We start from the raw sequence: 23,764 nt of genomic DNA, 5'->3' as shown, positions 1-23,764 counted from the left end.
GCATCAGATGATTGCGAAGGGAGAGAAACGCCTTAAGATCTGGGGAACTAAGAATTTTAAAATTTTGTGGTTTACAAGACGGGTTTGGTCGGAAACATCAGATTTTCAGATTATTCTCAAATATTGACAGCATTGGGTCAAAACAACATGGAATATAAACAGAAAATTCGATTCTCGGTGGGAATACTCGGTCGAAAAAGTGCAAAAAAACTTTCTTCAGGTCAGGCATCCTAAACGAGATTTTCCTCATTTACACTAGGCAAATGCCGGGGTGGTACTTAACTTATAGGTCTCAGGCCGCTTCCTTCCTTCCCTTTACCCGGATAGTGTGGTCGCCGAGGGACGTCATCTCTCATACGTAACGGACTAAATGGCCATCCATGCCGGAAGCAAAGAAATATATGATAAATCCTAAATCCTAAAAAAACAGAAAAACATCAACAAATTTGTCCTTGTAATTTGTTATCACTCGTTTTAAGGTTTTCTCTTAAAGATTATATATATATATATATATATATATATATATATATATATATATATATATATATATATATATACGCTGATATAGCTATTATATATCCGCAATAAAAGTTTTCAAAAGCAAAATCCTTTTGTCAATAGAAACTCGATTGAAATAGAACTTTCTCTGCCAAGAGACAAAAACGTGACGTTAGTTTTAAGACTATACAGAAATGAAATATTTTTTAATGACAACTTTGGTCTTCATTTATCAATGAGACCATACGATATGTATCGTGAAGTTCTCTGTTGCTATTTTTACGTTATGTTAATTTACATTTACAGCTGTGAAATCTACGCAATCTTAATTAAAATTAGTTCCGATACAAGATAAGATAAGCTACCAACATTGAATTGCGTCATTAGCAAATATACGTAGCCGTAATTGTGAATGCTCAAGGACCAACAGTAACATTATCATCAAATACATATTGTATAAATGACAGTTGGAGTTGTCACGATTACCACAATATTATCAATTAAATTGAAAAATCAACTTTCACTAAATCGTGATAACTAATTTGTTAAAAACAAACACTAGAGGTTTACTTATACGTTGTTAGTGTAATCAGTGAGAGATTTTTAAATATGTACATGCGGTGTTCTATGTAGAAACTAATAAGTTTCCTTATTGTTTCGTCACCAACACTATACAGGGTGGCCCAAAAGTAGGTATACAACCCTGCATTGATCAAGTATAGGTTTATTTGCTTCGGCTGTTCCAAGTTTAATATATAAGTAAAAAAGACATTAACAGCAAATGGTAAAGAAACTAAATCTACATGATGGATAACAATAAGAAATTATATAAAATGCTATGCGCTGATCGGTACGGTACTGTATACTTGCTTTTAGACCGCCCTGTATTTAATAAGGGTATTTCATCCGTAGTATGATCAACACCGGCGTGGGGAAAAGATCATTCTTCGTGGATTTTATCAAGGAGTGTGCTTTCCAATTTGCAGCGTCCACCCAGCGTCGTGAGACAAACTGGGGAGTCACGTGAATGTAAGACGTGTCGGCCACTATTCTACAAAGCTCATGATACGGCGGTGAGTGCACTGAGAAAAATTTGTTCTCCGGACAGCGGTATATTCAGGGGTGCCCACAAGGGGGGGGCTATGACGCAAACTGCGTCATTGAAATATTTGGGGGGGGGGTAAAAATCTATATAAATATGTCTGAGGGGGTGTAAAAATTAATCGAAAAGATTTTTTTTCATGGAAGAACACCTACGGATAGACAATTGAGGGGGGTGCGTCATGAACATGAGGGGGGGTGGGCACCACTGGTATATTGTACAAATATACGGAATCCTCTTGCTTACTACAGAAATCATTACGGAGGATATGTTATCCGTATGCTACATAGGCACTGCCCTTAGATTTTACATCATGCCGTTGCAGGATGTCTGATATCTATCAGTCTTCCTTATATTACATACATATATGTACGTATGTTAGCTTCGTCAATTATATGTTATATACGTCCACTTGTATGTGAGATCCTGACCGCCTATATTGTTCATACGGAAAGTACGTATAGATGGAACGCTGATACGAAAAGTATTATAAAACATGCGTTTTCAGTTATACGTTTGCTGTACCTTAAGTCCAAAAACTACATGATTTATAAATGTAGCATGAGATTTTACGCACGCCATCACATACGATTTTTTCCCTCACAAGTAAAGCGTTCAAATGGATGAATCGAGTTACGGGATGAGACAGTGCGCCTGATAGAGGATGTGAAAATATGTATATGTGCAAAGTTATAGCGGCTGAGTGCTGTAAGAAACGGAGGGAAAGGGGTCAAAGTTGGTGGGAGAAGGGTGTGTTATGTTATTGAAATACATCAAATAAACTGTTGAATCGTGAAAATAGTGAAAGATAGACAAAGCAAACGGTGGTAGTTTCACAGATTGGCAAAAGAAGAATGGGCAGAGTAGATTACGAACCTCCACCGCCATCTTTAAATCTGCCATTTTAAAATCTGTGGTAGACCCTATTTTTTTAAATGGAAAGGTAGTTGTGTGATACATCAATTAGAGCCAGCATGTTCTCGAAAAGTCAATTATGAACCTTAGTGATCGTTATCTATACTTGTTTGGAAGATTTAAGATAATCTTTGTAGTTATTTACGAAAATCTAGAAGACAGATACTCGTATGTTTAAAGTTTGCATTATCACGAAAACACATGTAAGTTAAACATATCTACAAGCCAAGAAAACTAACAGTGATATTTGATATACAAGTTGTATATTATTACATTATTATTATTATCATCAAATTTCACTGTCTCATTCCGGACACCCTGTACATTGTCTCATATCCACTAAGTTTTCTGTAATTGATCCACCCCGAGCCTGTTCCAATATGCACATGCCTTCTGTAGCAACATCAATTTTTAGGTTTACAAAAAATAGTTTTTTGTAACTTTCCTCAAAAATTACGCAAGGGGATTTACATTATCTATATCATTTTGTTCCTCTCGATGAGATATATCTATTGGTATATGTTATCTTTGAACTTGTATTATTCGACTAATAATGTCGAATTGCAAATTTCCTGTCATTGTTGTGTTTCATATTACTATTGATTGGTTTATAACAAATAGGATCGCATTGGTAATTGTTTTAGTCATGTTTTTGATCATCTCAGGAAACAATTTCCACAAGCTTCATTTGTTTTGCATACAAGTCACAGACTCTTTATTTCCTTTTCTTTTTTTAATCTCTGCCTATTAGAGGAGAACCGGAAACGGCGATAACTCTGAAACTTCCTCTGCACAGAGCTCTTTAGCGTTGGTGGTTGTGAACGATCAGTAATTCCAGGAAGTAAAGCCAGGAGTGAGTAATTCCAAGCATACATTATTACATTAACAATCATACCAACTCATACAGCACGTATGTTCTTCCTAGATTGACTGCTTTGAAAATAAAACGATATTCTTAGAACACACAAAGGTATTCATAGCATATACTGTACGTTGAACATTCTATGAATTCTGCAAATTAACACGATATTTTATTCTATTCATAGTAATAAACTCTTAAGAACATTGCTAATAAATTAAACTGGATGTAAGGTGAAAAAATACACATGCTGGAAATCAGTGGTGCGTAGACAGGGGGGCTGATTATCATAACCCCTCTCTCCATACAAATTAATCTCATATCACAAATGGTTTCTGTTAGCGGTAATTTATCGTTAACAAAACACAATTACTGTACAGTCATGTTCTAAACCAGGGATGCAAATAAGCAACAAAATTTTACTAGCCCAAGATAAAAACTACTAGCCCACATCCCAGAATAGATATCATTTACTTATCTTTGAAATAAATAATAGTGATATTAAAAACTCGCCCGCACCGATGAACCACTTGCCCCAGGCGAGTGGGCGAGTGGTTATTTGCATCCCTGTTCTAAACGCTTACGTCCTAGAACTCTTATCTTTAATCCTACATAAGTACAGCCCCGCGTAGAGTAGTAGCTAACGCTTTTGCCTTTGGTGCGAGTGGTCCCGGCTTCGATTCTCAATGGAGACTCTGCTTCGAGAAAGTGTTACATCTTTTCCAGGCCAGCCCATCTTGATTGAGGCTTTTCCTGGGTTTTCCTCATTCACACCAGGCAAATATGGAGATGGTATCTAACACGCAGGCCCCATGCCTCTTCCTTCCTTCCCCACTTTCCCGGTAGTGTACTCGTCGAGAGACGTCAGCCCTCATACGTGACGAGCTTTAGGCCGTATATGCTGGTAATTCCCGGAAATATGAATAAATAAATACATTTGAAAGCTGCGTAAGGTTTCAATATGTTAGCTACACACTTATTTTAAATCTTTCTGTGATTTAACATATTATTTTCATGTTTTATTGGAGAAATGAAAGAAAATGTCTATACTAGAAAGAAATCAAATTTGTCTATTTTATTTTACTTTATTCAGGGGAGTACTCACGGGGAGTAAATGGCGGCCCAGCCCCTCAAAAGACTTCCTGGCTCCTTAATTGGAGTTCGGCTGTTAGGTGTTTATTTAAATATGTTTATTAAAACAAATGTATAATTGTTGCATATATAAAGAAAATGATGTTGATTTCATCGACGGATTTGAGTTACTTCTAGTTTCAGTCAATGTCGAATAGCCCAGTTCACAGAAATATATAGTTGAAAAGGGGCTATCTCGGCCAGCAGCAGAGACAGAGGAAATTTTTGAAATTTACTTACAGTTTCTGAACCCAGAAGTAGTTCGATAATCTCTTTACAAGTGCACATTAACAACCTTTGAGCTATTGTGTATGGTTTCTGGGCCTAGACAATAAGTCCGACTATATTTCTATCATTTTCCGAGACACGTACTGCAGTGGTCGTGAACGTTCCTTGTTTTCTCATATTGTTTTAAGAAACGACGAAAATGTTGTACAGAGGATAAAATACGGCAGAGAATAAAATCCTGTCGAAGCATATGAAATGAAATAATAATAACTCGACAATCAACTTCTTATAATAAGTAGTGTTTGCGACACACTTTCCTTCGTCCCAGGGCACACCGGCTGTGGAATACTGCTCTAGATTAAAGGGCAGTAAAGTAAAACTATGTGTTCGGTACCATTATCGGCCAGTTTCGATCATTTTTAAATATCTTCTCCTCCCCTCCCCTAAGGTGCACCGTCAAAGTGAATTGATAAAAACCATCCCGAAGATCATCTATGTTGAAAATTTGATCGAGATCGGTCAGGTTATTAGATCGCAAACATAGCCACTTTTAATTTTATAAATAGGTTATTTATTTATTTATTTTTGGAAAGATTTTTACTAAAAACAAGCTAGTCATGAATGATCAAGATCATTACACGCTTGTACATACATGTTGAGTAATTATATTCTGGCAATACTATAATGTTGCTTAGAGAAGCATTGGTTATTTACTAGTAGAATCTTGGGTTGGAGTATAATAATCAGTAATGTTGACGATGTAGATATTACCGTACAATATAATTCTGTAAATAGTTACGTAAGGACTGGTATAATAACATAGTTGCAAGGTAAAATGCATAAAAAAAACTCCAGTTTCTTATGATTTAAAGAGAAACCTTCATCCTACACGTAAGCTGATAGTAAAGTGAACTTCTAGGATTGTGTACTGTGCTCCACAGGAGGTCGGGAGGAGAAGATCTTTGTTTATCAACATTTCCTGCCTGGCTGTAGCCCAAAAGAGCTACAAAGTCAGACACAGACTTACTTCATCCCGCGTGTTTGTTAATTTTTAGAAACCATGGTACATTGCGTTCGCTGGCCTCGTTAGCTTTAAGAGGTCGGCGTTATTGGGTAACAGACACACGATAACAAGTTGAAATTTATAATCACATGGGAGGAAAATTAGCCGTCTGCATGTTGCATTAAGTAACATATATTTTGAATCATTAATTACTTTATTAAGATTTAAAAATAGACACAAGTTAACTTTTTTTAATAGTACGTTTAGTCATAAACACAAAAACAGACACAAACAATGCCCCAAAATCAATACTCAAATTGCTTGTCTTTGAACAGTAACCACAGTTTTTGTTGGACTTCCAAACTGTTTTATTCGACTTCCACTTAGACTATGCTATGCAAAAGTGTCGGAAGTATTACAGAACGGTATGTCCGTCTGTCGACAGGTATCAGAACAAAACATTAAGATACAGTAGGACGTCGATAATCCGAACGTCAAAAATCCGAAACATCAAATATCCGAAACGTCAAAAATCCGAAAGCGGTCCCTAGAAGCTTTTTGCATTTTGTCTTAGCGCTAGCGATAAACAAATAAATAGGGTTATCCGTCGGCGTGGTGTGAAATCAGTGTTTTTACGAAAGCTCATTCATATGTAGTTCTTTGTCATACATATTTTTATTTTTATTTTCCCTTAGGCCTATATAATTTAAGTTTTCAGTGTGAGTTTCAAGAACAGTGTAATTTAGTGTACGAACAGGTTCTTCACAAATATTACATGTAAGTAGCCTTACGTACGGTATTGTAATTACTATGTATTGTATAACCACTATATGAATAAAAGAGCATACCGTACAGTATATTTAAGCCTAAATGGCATTTTCTTGGTCATTTTCGAAAATCCGAACAGTTTGAAAATTCGAACTACCTGTGGTCCCAATTAGTTCGGATTTTCGACTTTGTACTGTATGTCGAATTGCTGTATTTGCAATTGATTTAGCGTGCCAAGAATAGATTCCATTATCCCCGTTCTTGATATTAGGATAAATAGTATCGTGTTTATATATATTTTTAATGTTATGTTATCTTTATAGGAGAGGTCATAGGTTCGGTTTTGTATGTACAGAGCATATTGATATACAACCTTTCCCCTTTCCCGGCGGGAGCTCATGTGGTTCGGATTCCACGTCAATTAATAGGTCCCGTCTCATACAGCCTAACTGCTGAAAGGGACGTTAAACTCAAACTCAACTCAACTCAACAACCTTTCCCGCTATATCTATTGCATCTATCAAAACAAAACTTGGTACACGCGTTTCTTATCCCCTGTAGTATTTTTCGAGATACACTTGGATTGCGTGCTTCTACCCTGGGCCACTCCAGAGGATGCCAAAGTTGATGGGAGGGATTTTTCCCGACGTTCTCTCAATTTTCCCTGTACAAGTACGTTATGAGCCCCAATACATAGCACCTCTGGAAAGCTTGTTTCATGCTAAAGAGAATGAACTATAAACTATGACTTTCCAATGAACAGTGTTGATGCAATAGCTATTTCACTGCGATTGTACGATTTTCTTTATACTAACAGGGTTAATGGGCTCCAGGGACCTACTCCGTTGTTCATGGCACTTATTTTTTGTGCATGAACAAATCTGTGTTATGTTTATAGAATGAACTAGGTTTGATTCGGATGTCCGGATGACACATTCATGTCCGTTCCTTGTGAATGTCAAAAAAAAAAAGAAAAAAGTCTACAGAGTAAAAACAAATGTAAATTTATTCTTTAGATTAGGTTTGGAATCAATGACGTCATCAAGAATTCACATTTAGGGCTTAGTAAGGTAGTCTATTTAATCTATTACTTCTTTGTAGAATTTTAAATACCAATTGTGGTTCAAATATTATTATTATTATTATTATTATTATTATTATTATTATTATTATTGTAGTAGTAGTAGTATCATAGAAGTGAGTGAAGGCACGGTGGTAAAGCGGTAAAGTTTTTACCTCTTGTATGAAGGGGTACCACATTCGATCCCAAGCTATGCGAATTTCTGATAGACAACATTGTGTCTTTGGGTTTTCTACGCTGAGCAATAAATAAATAAATAAATAAATAAAAAGAAAGTATGTAGCGTACGTAAAAACGAAGGTTACATGTGTAAATCTTGTAGTTTTTGGACTTATCATACAGCAAACGTACAACTGGAAAAGTATATTTTAAACGTACTTTCTGTATAAGTGTCTCGAATAAACGTATTTTCCGTACAAACGACAAACTGTATATACGCTGTCAGGATGTCACATATAGATGGACATGTAACATGTAATTACGTATGTAACATACGTATACATATGTAATATAAGAAAGACTGTTAGATGCCAGACATCCTGCAACAGCATGGTGTAACATATAAGCGGAAAAAATGGGGGTACGTATGTAGCAAGTGGATAACGTATGCTCCATACTGATTCCTGTAGTAAATATAAAGATTCCGTATATTTGTATATACAATATACCGCTATCCGGAGAACGGATTTTTCTCACTGTAAGCGTTCTCCTGTTCCCTTCACAATAACATTTCTAATTTTAAGATAAAATTGTTACGTGTGTTTACAATTAAAAAGAAATTAATTAATCATCTTTTCATAAATTAAAAATGAAGAAAGTTAATGTAACTATATATATGTAACATGTTACATTATGAAAAAGTGTTTTATTCTGTATCTTGTGATGGATTTCCTTTGACAGACCGGCTGACAGGAGTGGGTGAAGACACTGAGTTGAGCGGGCGTTGAAAGTAAATGAACTGCGAAAGGCCTGTCTGTCCAGTCACGAAATAAAAGCAAAACTCTCACAGGATGACGTCAAACTGCATTAAATCCGGTGAGCTTTCAACTATAGCCATTTTCGGAAAGAGTCCACGAATGCAGTTATGTGGAACAGTGTTTCAAAATAAATGCTCGCACTGAATAAAGAATATATTATTGCTGTTCTCCGAAAGCCATTTTCACAAGTTAATAAATGATTTTTGGTAACAGCTCGCAGATAACAAAAAGTGCGTTAAGAAAAGTATAGATATTTTGTAAATCTACAGTATTGCTTATAGTAGTGTAATCCAACCCGCGGTCAGCGGGACACAGCATGTTGGTCCCAGGTTATCAGTATCTTCACGGAAGTCCCAATTTTGGCAGTGACATTTCTTGGATATCTTGTGAACATCAAGTTGTCCGCTTATGTCCCAAAAACGGAAAATTTTTCCGGGGTTGTGCAACATCTCTGAGCTTTTAACGGGATAACCACAGGACTACTTTCCAATATCCAAACATTCTCCCGTGCCAGAACAATCTCATCAAAGTCCGAAGGAAATTTTGTAGATTTTTCAATTATCCTTAAAGTTTATACTATAAATGTGAATATGCCGGGATAGCAATTGGGACATGTAGGAGTTGCGCTATATCAGTGTGGATCCATACGTTTGTTTTTGTTAATCTTTGCTATTTTTCCTGAGGTTTTATTCAAAACATATATACTTGTGCTTACCATTCGTTTTAACTATTTTTTTTTTATCCCCGTGTACTTCGGACCAATACGTGACCCTTCACTAGAAGTAACAAAACGGTGGGAAAGAAAGGCTACAGACAAGACTGGCTCTACCATACATGCAACACGTACATTTATACGGGACGCCAAAATATATCATAATTATATTATTTAAAATAAAAGATTCTTGTTGGAAACAGATGTCATCATGATGGTAGTTAAATTTACTAAGCTAATCTTCTATTTGAAAACTACATTCATAAATAATGTTTAGGTTGCATTAGTTTAAGGCCAGATGGACAGTGCTAAAGCAAATGATCAAACAAATCCAAGCATGAATTGCTTGATTGTTGTCAAATACAAGAACTCAATTGTCGAACATTAGCGAATACCTGTTTCATTTAGTTAGTTATCACAGCAAACAAGTTCCTTATCATTGAAGAGAGACAAGTTTTTTTTTCTTTTTTTAAATTAACAGATGTAAAAGGAAAATCAAGAAATATAGAGATAAAAGATCTAGTTGCACTTGCAAACTGATATATTGAGATTAAAGCTCGATGTTGAATTCTATAGAAATGATTGCCATCTTTCCTCTTGAGATGTGCTTGCTTTATCTTTCACTAATATAATAGATTATTATTTAAAGAAAAAATCAGACAAGGCCTTTCTGAATACGAGTGCTTTTTCCCACCTCTGTTGTCCCATATAGTTAGAACTTGTTCTTTCTGGAGAAAGGAAGTTGGCAAATAATGCCATTGTACGGGAGCAAATTGTGTAGGAGCAGCCTTGGATACAGAAGTTACATCCATTAAAGAGTGGCACATCTTCGGAAGTTGTCACAAATTAGTGTTCATACAACTTACTATAAATTACTATTCTCATCCAGTGGTGTCTTCGGGACTTCAGTTTTGATGTGTATATATTTTAAAGAATATTATAATAATGAAAAAAAATAGAGCTTCCTTCTGGCTAAGTGGTTGGTGTACGCGCCTTTGGCGTGGAAGACTGGAGTTCTATTCCCGGCGGGAGCTCATGTGATGCGGAATCCACCATAATTAGTAGGTCCTGTTTCATATAGCCTCGTTGCTGAAAGGGACGTTAAAATCAAATCAAATCAATCAATCAATCAATGGAAAAGGTACAAGTCTAGTTATTAAAGAGTTTGGCTCACCTTACTTGTAAAGGAAAATCTCAAAAAATACTGATGCTCCAATGTTTTCAATATTACATTTGTTAGCACTAACATATACTCATATTTTCTTTGAGCCATATTACAGAGGCACTCATAAACTTAAAAATAAATTAAAACAACTAACTACCTTCCGAAGATCAGACTAATCTTTATTTACTGATACAAATACATGCACACAACACTTCTAATCATCTCAAGGATCTAATTAGTATCCTCATGTTAATAAATATTATTATTCTGGTCCTTTTCCTTGTATTTCTTGTGAAAAGCACACTGGTCTTCCGGCAACTTCTGCTCGCCAACTGACTTCTCTCCCGTTACGTTTGAAACTCCACACCACAGACTATTCACTAACTTTCTTCACAGACTATTCACCATTACATTCTTCTCCAACATAGTTCATTTACATTCACACTAGACTCGAAACTCACTATAACATTGTACAGACTATTCAATATTACGGTAGTATGTTCTTGTTGTGAGTAGCCAATGGGTGTGACCATTAGAAAAACGAGAAACAACAATAAATAAATAAATAAACGATCTATTCCAGCGGGGTAATAGTTAATCTATCGAATATTATTGGGAACCAATGATATACTTTTTACCGACATATTTTTTTTCTGAATTTTCTCGAAAATTACTCATGAGAATTTCTTTTCAAGTTTTATTCAGCTCAATATCTATCGATTCATTTATAAATAAAATAAGATAAAATCTTTGAGTTTAACGTCCAACGATTATGCCCTTTAGGCTAAGGGAGATGATGATTAAAGCAAGTGAATGATGATGGAAGAATTGGTGGAATGAGAAAGTGGAAGGAAACGAGAATACTCTGAGAAAACCCATGAAGACGATGTTGTCCACCACAAAGTTACTTGTAAGGGAATCGAACCAGGGATCCCACGCGCCAGAAGTAAGCTCTCTACAATTGGGCCACCGTCCCACCCAATGACATTATCATAGAATTAGTTTCTTATGAATTGGTTAATAACTTTTTTGAATCTCAATAAAGCAATTTCTGGATTAGTAATTTTATTTGAAATATACCATTAAGCATAATAGAATATAGAATATAATAAAAAAAAATATTTATGCTGTGTAGATTGTTGACTATTAGAATACCTTTCTAAACAAATGGCGCATTCAATGCACAACAGAATCAAATCTACTTCTGGTCTTTATAGACATATTTCATCATGGGCCGCGGTGGCTCAGTGGTAGAGCGTTCACCGCCGGTGCTTCGGGTTCCGGGTTCGATCCCAGTCCCCACCAAATGAACTTTGTGGTGGACAAACACCGTGTGCGTGGGTTTCCTCGGGGTTCTGCCGTTTCCTCCCACTTTCTTCATTCCACCATTTCATTCATCACTCATCATCACCGCCTCCTTTAGCCTAACCGACATAACCGTGGGACGTAAAACTTAAAGACTTCATTTCTTCATATTTCATCATTACGATTACTATCTGAAGCCCTTTCAGAGCTTAAAAGGTCCATGTCCAGCTATAATTAATAACCGTTATAGTGTTAAAAGCAGTGTCAACTTTTCCATACAATTAAGCGGCAAACGATGAATCTTCTTCTCAGAAGTCTGATGATTTGAGTTGATCCCCTTGTGCACTGAACGTCCCACATCTCTGAGACCAGTCTTGTTGTTGCCCAGCGCTTCTTTGAGGAAGTGAGTTCTGTTTGATCTTTTTTCTTCCTTTCTCTTTAAGTGCTCCCACCACAAAGACTTAAAATAGCCACAAAATTAGGCGACCAAGACCACAAACAGTCTCCCGAAACAAATCGTTGTGTCCTTCAACTGCGTTGGAAGGTTCAAAGGCTTCTGTTGAATGTTGGAAGTGATCCAGACTGTCAGGCGGGGATTAAGAGTGACAACAGAACTTCAAAAGGGCTTACACTGATTACACTTTTTATAATGGTTATTAAGATAGGACAACTGAGATAGTAGTTCCTGTACAAGAAGCTTGTTCTTTGAATGTTACTCAGTGTTTCAGTTTATTCTTCAGCAAACCTTGCAAAATAAATAAATGCATTTTCTGTCCTATAGTATTCTTAAAGTATAAGAGCTGATTTCGATTTAAAGGGGACTTGAAGGCAGGGGCGGATCCAGGGGGGGGCGATCGCGCCCCCCAGAAGAGGAAACTTTCTTATTTTTTATAAATATATAAATAAAACCCATCCCAAAATTTGGAGCCCTTAAAAGTAGCAGTATGACAACACACCGCCCCCCCAGAAGTCGGTCCTGGATCCGCCCCTGCTTGAAGGTAGTTCAACCCCACTCCTACAATCTGGTAGGACCTCCACTAACACGTAAGAATGACGAATAATACGAATAATGTTGATATTACTTTTTAAATCATTGACGTAGTTTAAAAACGTACGCACATATAACTTTTGAGGTAGGCTTAATTTATTTAGTTGATTTTCAATTCCCTCCCATTTATGTGATTTTTATTATATAGGGTAAGTCAAAATGATGGACCCAATTTCTGAAATGTATTCTTTGAAATCTAATAAGCATATGTTATTGTGAAACATGTGCTAACAAAGATACACTATCAAAGTTTCTTCAAACATATTACAAGTGTCCTATGTGTGCACCTAGGGCTGCCAACTCTGGAAAATTAAAAAAAAAAAAACGGCACCCCATCAAAATCCGCTATGATATAGGTCTAAGTGTGAAGTATCTCTATTCGGATCCATTCATGGGAAGAAAATATATTATCGTGAACAAAAGTACATTAGCACCTGTGTTCTGCATATCGTTAGTACATTCAGTAATAAGCTTAATAGGTACACTGTTCTATAAATGAGAAACTGAAATCGACATTGATCATTTTACTGCATTTACCAGTAACTGCCAGTTCTTTAAAATTATCGAAACAGATGAAGAAAAGTATACACGTCCTTACGTAACAATTTTGGATTTGGAAAATGAAATTTATTCTTTTTTCAACTACTGGAAATTGGTTTAAGAAGTCATTTTTCACTCTTAATAAATGTGTAAAATTCCTTACAAGTTAATTTCAAAATTTTCCTGATATAGTTCTTGCCCTCTCTTTAAAATTATCTGAACAGATGATAGTGAAAGATGACAGTTTTGGGTTTACAGAATGAAAGTTACTTCTTAAAAAAATTGTTTCGAACTAGATACAAATTTGAAAAAAAAAACGGTTATAAAGGGACTGGAAAGAAGTTTGTCCGGTCACCGGTTTTAATCAAAATAACAGCAATATTTCCGGCCAGACCGGTCAAAAACCGGCCAGTTGGCAACCCTATCAGTGCACCTAACGTAACATGGCACACATCAAGCCGATAGTTTTATCTTCTGCCAAATCTTTTGTAGCACGTTGCGGTGAATATGAGGAATGCCTGCTATGATGCGGGCACACAGGTCATCTAATATTGTTGAAAATAGTGATACGTAATCATGATCCTTGGTCAGTGATCTTTCGTCACCATGCATTACTTTTATCAATATTTCAATTGAAATTACTATTGCACAAAATTCAGTGACTCAGACTGCCGTGACTCAGTAGAAGGGCACTCACGTCTGATATGTGAGGTTCCTGGTTTGATTCCACCTCCCGTCAGATGGGCGTTTTGGCGGATAAACACAGTGTCAACCTCAGTTAACTATATAGTTTATCGTTGTAAAGGCAGTCCGGTCGCTCAGTCCATATAACTGCGTGAACATCTGTGTAAACTGTGTAGTTCGCACAATTTATTGTTCAATTACGACATCATACAGGATAAACTGCCCAGTTAAGTGTATGAACCCCTTAACTTGTCTAGGGTAGACGTTCTTAAACTTTTTTTTTCAAACCGTACCATCAAAACATATCAATTATACCACATGAAGTCGTATGTATCAGCGATAGCGGCTGGCGTACCACAGGTTGAGAAACCCTGCTCTAGGGCATTGCTAAGGTTGATATCCTTGTGTTAGGCAACCAATGGAGAAGGTACGCATAACAGGTTGACGGACATTGCAGTCGTTTTGTTTTTAATTTGAATGGCGAAACCTATTGCATTCTTCCATCATCATTCACTTTCCTTAATCATCATCTCCCTTAACTTAAAGAACATATAAGTGGGACGTTAAACTGTAAGATTTCTTATCATTTTTATTTTCGAATTAAGATACGAGGATGAATTGAATTGCTTGGTACAAAGAGTGTAATAATTGATAAAAGTAAAAGAGAACATTCCACGATAGCAATATCTGTATAACTGAATATTAAATCTCATTACGCAACCTTTTGATATTTTGGTAAATGAAAGGTCTTAACATACATTACATATCTCCCATACAAATGGTCTTGTATAAGCAATGATATTTCCAGTAGGCGGTTTTATTTCTCGTTTTCTAATAATATGATGTTCTGGAATGTTCTTTTCCCACTCACTGACTCCATTCATCTAACCAATTAGATTTTCCTGTTTCTATTAAGCAGGGTACCCTCAGTGGCGTATTTAGGCTTAAGCCCCTCCCGAAATTTTATTTATTTACTATATATAAGTAAATGAAATATCTTGCAAAATTTTCACATTTCCAGGAATAGAGTTACCAAAGCACCCCCGAAACAAAATCGTAAGTACGCCACTGGGTACCCTTATATATTAGCAATTAGTTCAATAAATAATTTCTATAAATTTACACTTCACGGAAACAAATTTATTGTTGCATTCTGCGTCTTAAGACAATAATTTACAAGATCTCCTCTCATTGGCTTAAACATTAAAATACATATCAATTCTATTGAAAACGATTTGTGTTAGAATTGTATCCAGTTACAATTTTATTTTAACAAACTTCTGAGCATTTATTTTATTGGTCCCAGTGGTAGGCATTGCAAAATTTCATGAATTCCATACACTGTTTTATGTGTCTATTTAATACACAACCAAATAACAGTATAAACAGACAGTCAAAGGAAATTCTTGGCATTTTCAAATGTTTTTCGAACCAGATTTAAAGTTTTGCTTATGTGTTCAACTTAAACTTTCAGTATTTAGCGCCATAGCACAAATCTGAAGCTTTGAGAACTCATTTGGCCGAAACATATTTTGTTTCCGCATCTGCTGTATATCGTGAAAATATTTACCGTCTAATTAATGCACTGACAACAGGAATCAGTTGATATACTGATAGAGCACTTATAGATCAATATATATTTTTTTTCATTTCATGTCTCTCCGCGCACTGTTTTTAGCTTCGTCTCATTTCAATAGTAATATTTTATCCATTAATCCTATATCATTGGAAAGTGGCGTATTTATGATTTTGTTTCGGGGGCTTTGCTAACTTTCGCGGGGGGGGGGGGCTTTGCCTTAAAATGTGAAAATTCTGCAAGATATTTCATATCCTTTATTCTAGTAAGATTTCGAGGGGGCTTAAGCCCGGAAGCCCCCCTAAATACGCCACTGTCATTGCAGATAGTTCCATAGTTTGGTGCAAAGGAACTTTGGTAAAAATACAAACAAAAACATGTGCAAGGATGTTATAAAATAGAGGATCTGCCCTTACAACAAAATCTTGAAGCCATACGTCACAGTTTCGCCACTCCTACTCTGCCCAATCCACGCAATAAGATTGCAATGTTTTGAGCCAACAATCATGGCGGAAACGAAAATAGCCAATCGGACGATGGCGGAAACGAGAGTAGCCAATCAGACGTGCCGATGCTCGGTTGTTTTTTGGCTTCACTGATTTAATAGGATGAAGATACATATGGGCAGATCCTCTATTTTATAACATCCTTGAAAATGTGTTATCTATCTTTTTCTTCTTCTTTCTTTACTTAATTGGTTTTCTAATCTTCGTTTCAGATTTTCACTTTTTTCTTTCTATTTCTTCTATCAAAACGTTACAGCAATTTTTCCATAATTTTCAAGGCAATGAAATTGTTGCCCTGTTGTTTCCTTTGTGCTTCACTGCTGCCGTCCAGTGATGACGCCAGTTGTAACTTTTTCGCGGATCAAGTGAAGCAGCAGAGATTTTTTTTGGGGGGGGGCTAGCTATTTTGCTGTATACGACAATATTAGTTCTATGTAGTTAACGTACATTACAATACAACATGTCTAGGGAATAGTCGGTGGTGGGGGATGATACAAGGGACGCCCTCATGCCCCTCTAGCGTCATCACTGCTGCTGCCGATAGTGAATTTGTACAATTTTAAGCAGGAGCGCAACGAAATTGTGTGAATTAAGAAAAAATCCACTAGCAAATGAGGAAACTCATCACTACTATCACATGCCAATTGTTATCAAAAACGAAAAAGATTTCAAGACAATCGAGAGCAGAATAGTAATTTTAATTTAAGTTTTGGTTACATGTCTATTTTTGCCGATGAGCTTAATTGTGTGTGTGTACATAACTAGTTTAAAACTTTTGGAAGTTTTGGTACGAATCTATACCATGGAATATTGTTGTGTTTAAACGCTTATTAAGCTCATATAACGCGATATGAACCCGGTTATTATTATTATTATTATTATTATTATTATTATTATTGGTGAAGTCAAGTATGAACCAAAGTACATCCCAGATGCGTTTTGGAACCGGATGGTCAACTTGGCGGAGGGGCGTGACATTTTTTTTCTTAAGGCACATTCCAAAAATGTTTCCCGCCCTTAATTTTCAAGATATCAGATTGAAATTTTACATATGGATTGTGTGCACCTTTGAGTATTTCTAAGTTTTTTTTTTTGATATACCTACGATATACCTACCGGGCCAGAGGGGCGCAACTGTTCCGAGGGGGTGATTTTTTTATGTAGAAAAAATCCGTATTTTCTCGATTTTTCCGTTTCTGGTGTATAATACGGACAACTAACTGGTACCGTTGGAAAAGGTGCTTTATTCTGACAAAGAAATAGGTATGAAACATGATCTTCGATAAATAGTAAGGAAGCAGTAGCTGTAAGCAAGTTTAAACTTTACCTCAAAAAGTGGAAATCCCAAAAGGGTTAATTTTACATTTTTTGAAAATGAAAATCTAATGTTTTCGTAGTTTTAGTTCATTCTCCAAACTATAATTGGCAACACTGGAAATCCTACTGAAGTAACTGCCTTTCTCCACTGGATCTCTTAACTTTTATCAATAAATAATACAGCAATCTGACGAACATTAAGCTAAACAACACTTGTATATTATAATGATAAAGTATGATACAATAACCAATTAGGTCTATGGTTATCTCTTATTAAAGACAACAATATCTACTGACTAAATAAAACACAATTTAAATACTAATTCAACTTAATTTATTGCATTAGTGACTAAAATTACAAATGAGCTATAGCTAAATGTTAAGAACTACAGGCATATTTTGTTTTAAATTTAATCTTAGGAACTTTTAACGAATAACATTCTTAGGACTACAAATTGTGTAAATGGAGTCCGGAACAGTGAGTTATATTTAGTTTCTGTAGCGGTGAGAAAGTTAGTGGCTTATACGCATAGAATAGAGACTATGTAAAAACAGCCTCTAGTAAATATTTGGTGCAAAAAAGAGATAAACAGATGGCTGAATTTAGTGTTCCAAGTTGAATTTTCTCTGGGTCCGGACTTCATTTACACTAATCAGGGGCAAACTGGCAACCATAGGGCCCACCCTGTTAGACTAAACTAAGAGCCCACACTGTACTAATAGTCTAATACTTTAAAAATATATTTGAGATTGTTATGTTTTGTCAACTGTCAGGGTTTCTAACCTAATAGTGGGCAAACTACAGCCTGCTGGACAGGCGTCACCCTCAGTGAAAACTCCCATCCGGCCCGCAACTTGATTCCTAATCTGACGAATGAAAAGAATAAAGCTCTAGACGCACTCTTTTAATCGGACATGACATTTTTTGGAGTCCCTAAAAGTGATGTGGGCCGGTGATTTTTTTTTTAAAAAAAGGGGGAATGTCCTCTTTTTTTTAACAGATGACAACTAATTCCACTTATACCCAGGGGCGTCATTTAGGGAGGGCAGGAGGGGGCAATTGCCCCCCCCAAGAGTTTGAGGAATATATATACTTTAATCGATTGTCTACTAACATACTAGTACAAAACCAGAAAGTCTTATGTGTGTGGTGCTTTTGCCCCCCCCCCCCTTCAAGCGAAGTCTGAAATGACGCTGCTGCTTATACCACTGTTGTTTTTAATAAACTACATTAGCTCGCCTAACGTTTCTTTTCTTTTTTCATTGTTCCTCCCTAAAATGAGTGCGCTTCAGTATTCTTACCTACAAAGAGTATCAGATACGCGAAAGATTAATTATACAAGTTCCCAAAAAGTTCACTACTATTCGAGAGACTGCATAGTTTATATCGTTTACCAATTATTGTTAGGGTTATCATTTGGGCAGGTCATGTAGCCAGAATGGAAGAAAGTAGAAACGTTTTCAAAGTTTTGACTAGAAATTCAGTTGGAAAACAACCATTAGAAACTAGACGCAGATGGGAGGACAATATTAAGGTGGATCTCGTAGAAATAGGAGTACAAAATAGAAACTGGATGCAGTTAGCTAAGGATAGAAGTCAATGAAGAGCTTTTGTGAACGCGGCATTGAACCTCCAGGTTCCATAGGTCATAGAATTAGTTAGTTAGTTACTAATGTCCGAGGGCCCGTAATATTCGAGGCCACGATTGTCAATAGAATATTTTGATATTGATAAACATGAACAAGAAAAGGTTGTTTTGAAAATTAATTTTTATTTTATTTATTTGTTTTTGTATGCAGATACAAGTAAGTTAGTGGGATATACATAAGTTAGCTAGATTTGTTTTTTCGTGCTAGTATAGTCCGTGAGGTTTAATGGGGCTAATCTCTATCTAAAATTGGATGGGCCCACCCTCATTTGCAGGTTAGCAAACTGGGCCAGTCCGTCCCTGACACTAATAATATTATTTTAAAAATACTGTTAAGTTTTAAAATACTCGTATTCCCTTGAAATATTTTACATAATATATTAACTAATATAGTACTAATATTATTAAAGCTTTTGACTCGCATCTTAAAAATACTATATATATTCAACAAACACTTTAAAATATCTCTTTAAAATGCAAATAAATAAATGCTGAGGTCCGACACATACAGGCTAGCACGGAATCCACCTGATGTGAGAGCGTTATGGAACAAACGTCAAAACACTTAACGCTAGCCTGATAATATAGACACTGATAAGCGACATTTATACATTATTAATGCTGTTTCAAAATACTGCTATTGTTATCTGTATATTGAAACGATGTCGATGTTTCATAACAAACATTTTATATGAGTAAAAACAATTATTAATGTATCGTAAAAATAATGAAGAAAATGTTTATAAGATCTTCCCTTATCTGAGGACTAGGATGATGAAAACACTATTGAATCACATTTGCAAATTGTCTTACGGAAATCGGCCCAATTATTATTGAATGGGTGAAATCATAAGGTATTAGTGCATAAATTGCATTTCCAAGAAAAACGAGTTTAAAGTCGGCTGATTCCATACATTTCTTAAGAAAAATGAGATTATAAACAGCTATATGCCTGGCAAATAACATGATTCTGCCTAAAATCTCTTACCACATGAGCTTTGTTGTGTAGTTGTCATTTATGAACTTGTTTGAACTTCCACCAAAATGTTACGCATGCCGTTATGATTTTTAGCTATTCAAGTATGACTTCTTTCAGTTATGTACTGATACTGGCATATCCTCATCCTAACAAGTAATTTGTTTTATAATTTGAAGCATTTTAACCAGTGGCGGAGCTTTAAATTCAGGACCAGTCTAAGAATTATTTTCAGAACATAGAATTTTTAATATAGTACTTGAGAACATATTTCATACGTATATCAATTAATAATTTGTTGATTATCCATTATGTTCTTCGATTTCGTATCTAATATGCTGATCTAGTCACGCTTTATAAACAATAAATACCTAATACAGTATATAATTTCGAAATATCGTTATTTACATTTGTAATTTAACAGAAAACTCAGAATTTAGGTATCTAAGCATCGAATCAGGTTTCTTAGCTTGTAGTGTCCTCGGAGAGAAATTCTACTTCTCTTTTAAACACTGTCTGTTATTTTGTTAATTAATTAGTCCATTTATTTATTTATAATTGTGAGATTGAAATTTGCTTTGAATATCATCCAATAAAAAATTGGGTTATAAAGTTGCCAAATAATTTGCTAATGTAGGGTGTATCTACTACCCAAAATGATTTTGAATGGCCAATCATTGCCTTCAAGACCTTTTCTGTCTTATATCATAAGACCTGCAAATAGCTGTTGATTAAAAAAAAAAAATGTACGCTAATTCTTGTATCTTTTTGTGATGAGCATTATCGAATGTATTCTCGGTGGAATAATTATTTGATAGAGGTGGACTATCGATAGTTTCTTCAGAAATATTAGTTCTACCTGCTTTCCTACTTCCGATAGGATTATCCAAAAGTCTGACAATGCATATTCTTTCAGGAAGCTGAAATTCGTTGTATAGTTTTCAGGAATAGACCATATTGATGTCAGTTTTCTATTCGATAATTCATTCTGTGAGGCCACAAAGAAGACACAATAACATTCCTAGTTTCTAATTCTAAATAAAGTCCAATACTAAAGTATATTGAGAAAAATTCGCTATCCGGACAGCGGTAGGTATATTGTTTAAATATACGGAATCCATATGTTTGCTACGGAAATATGTACGAAGCGTACGTTATACATACGGACATACAAGGACTAGGGTGACTAGGGTGGGCTAACAGGGCTTGTGCCCCGGGCGCTGTATTGGGAGGGCACAAAATTGGGCAAATATTTGGGGAAGCGTTTTGGTTTGATTCGCTAGGGGGTCGCTAAGGCGAGTTCTTCTTGTCCCGGCCGACAACTAGCATATTTGCGTGGGCTACATACATGCTTACATTTTCCGGTTATATGTTATATACGTCCTCTGTATGTGACATCCGACCGCCTATATAGTTCTTTCTTTCGTATGAAAAGTACATTTATTTGGAACACTTATACGCAAAGTACATATAAAATAAACATTTTCGGCTATATGTTTGCTGCACGATATTACATACGGTTGTACGTTAAGTTCAGAAACTACATGATTTATACGTGTAACCTACGATTTTATGTTCACCAAATATGTTTTTTTCTCAGTGAACAGAAGCCCTAAAATAGGATAACTGTCGATAGACCTTACTGTTTGGAATAAAAGCAGTCAATTCTGAACCCATAAAGGAACAGACGAGGAGTTTAGCATTAAAGATATATATTACCTATTCGATGGTTTACTAGGATTACTGCATGTATTCGATAACGCAAATGCTGAATAATTCTATAGTGCCCATCACTACATTCTTCACCTTAAAAAATATTGACAAAAGGCGGAGTACATTTTCTGAAGATTGACTTTACCTTCCGCGATATGAAACTACTATAGTTTTAATAGAAAATAACGTAGTTCCAAATAAATTCCGTCATTTAATATATGTAAACCTAACTTTTAACTTGTAAATTTTTCACCAAAATTACATGAACAAAATTTAAAACTGTAGTATTATTATTTATAAGTAAAATAAAATAGCTAACACGACATAATGCCATTTTTTAAATCATTAAATATAGCTATGTAATAAATTCAAATTAATGAGTTCTCAGAATTTATCCTTGCACTACGAGCAAACTGCGGGCTCCGCTACTGGTTTATTAGTATATATATACTTTAAAAACTGAAAATTAGAGTAAATTAATCGAATTTTAGTATCTTATATGCTGAAATAATGTATGCTAAGTGTTGGAATATAGTCATAAGCAAGAAATACATCAATATATCATATGTAATATGATTTGAGATACTTAATATAATAATTTTTTTTTTTTCATTACGTGATGTTTTTAATCGAAAAGTTGTCATTGTGAAATTCTTTCAGTATATGTGAATATGTGGATGTAGGCTTTTACTTGTGTTTTCAACTAACAGAATCAGAACTTCTTCGATGATATCAAGGTCAGGAAAGCAGGTTTTTTATTAAACGAATGTGAAAATTGCACATACGCGTTCACTTCATTGTTTTTTCCATTCTTCATGCTGTTTGAAGGTGACAAGACAATGCTTTCACTTGTCTCTGCTGCTATGAACTGAACGAAAACAATATTATATTTATTTTCATGCCAACGTGACGCATTGTGTTTCACTCACAGGAATCGCGTGAGAGGCTATATAATAAAAACTGGATGTAATAGTATGAGATTTTAAGTTTTCTTTCCTTTTAGTTTGGTGGTTCGTTTCCGGGTTGAACTCTCCGAGGCAGGAACTGAATGGCTTTTTGTCTCCACGGCCAGAACGTCTTACGCCCAGCTTTTATCTTCCCTGATTTCTTGATGGCGACGTACCAACCTGCGTGGGCGTATTTCCGTGACAGATAAGTGTTGTAATCCCCCAAAACACCCTCCACAAACACAGTACCTTCTTCGCTTTCGTCTTCCTGGAAGAAGAGAGAAAAAATGGTATTTTAAAATACTTAACAATAAACTGAGTAACATTTTATTTTAGATTGGAAATATGTATTCTTTAACGTACCTAGTATTCCAAACAAACTTACGATATATACTGTATTTCTTCTAACTGTATTTAACGGCAGTATGGTTTTATTGATACCTGTGCCAACTGAAACGAATAGTAATTTTGATGATTTGCTTTTAATGATTGCTTTCTCAAATACGAGGGTCGTTCGATAAAATGCACACTTCTTTTACTTACTTGTTTAATTTTTTATAGCATCTCTTTACAAGCCTTTAATGTAATATTCATGCTTCTTAATGACCAATTCCCAATATCCGGGAAGCTTCAGTATTTCATGCAAGACGATATTTTTTGTTCAGTTTCGAGTATCTTGGATATTGGGAATAGAGAGCTCTTCTGGAAATGGAAAACAACGTCCACGCAAGCCTGTATCTTCTTCAGGACTAGGTTGAAGCCTGCTGAACTTATGTCCGGATTGTAGGAAGCATGAGGTAACACCTTCCGAACGTATTTCTGTAGCTTTTTACTTACGACATACCAGAAGTCCGGGTGAGCGTGGTCGCGGTGAGCAATGAGTGGCCCAGCCTCAAGCAACGGAGATCGAGTATTGTGCTCTTTCTGGTCACATTTTTTTCTTTGCAAGAAGTCTCCATAATACACTGCTATGACAGTTCTTCCACATGAGACTGTATACGTTATGATGATCCGTTGGTGACAGTCACTAATTTGATCTTTAATTGGACTCGTCAACATTTTGT

General features: G+C 35.6%; 2 protein-coding genes across 3 annotated transcripts in view; one reads left to right on the top strand and one right to left on the bottom strand.

Moving 5' to 3' along the window:
• LOC145681304 (short coiled-coil protein homolog) overlaps positions 1–23,764 on the top strand; it is a 337,128-nt gene that overhangs the window by 103,273 nt on the left and 210,091 nt on the right. The window lies entirely within an intron of this gene.
• The window catches only part of LOC145681301 (fibroblast growth factor 1-like), a 68,872-nt gene continuing 60,257 nt past the window's right edge, over positions 15,150–23,764 (bottom strand). The window contains exon 4 of the mRNA XM_081752953.1: positions 15,150–22,968. Within this exon, the coding sequence (XP_081609079.1) occupies positions 22,753–22,968 (216 nt within the window). The 3' untranslated portion in view covers positions 15,150–22,752. The remainder of the gene's footprint in view (positions 22,969–23,764) is intronic.

The sequence above is a fragment of the Thermobia domestica genome, chromosome 3 (assembly GCF_964235325.1).
Source record: "Thermobia domestica chromosome 3, izTheDome1.hap1.1, whole genome shotgun sequence".
Classification (NCBI taxonomy): Eukaryota; Metazoa; Arthropoda; class Insecta; order Zygentoma; family Lepismatidae; genus Thermobia; species Thermobia domestica.
This window is presented reverse-complemented; position numbering and strand designations above follow the sequence as displayed.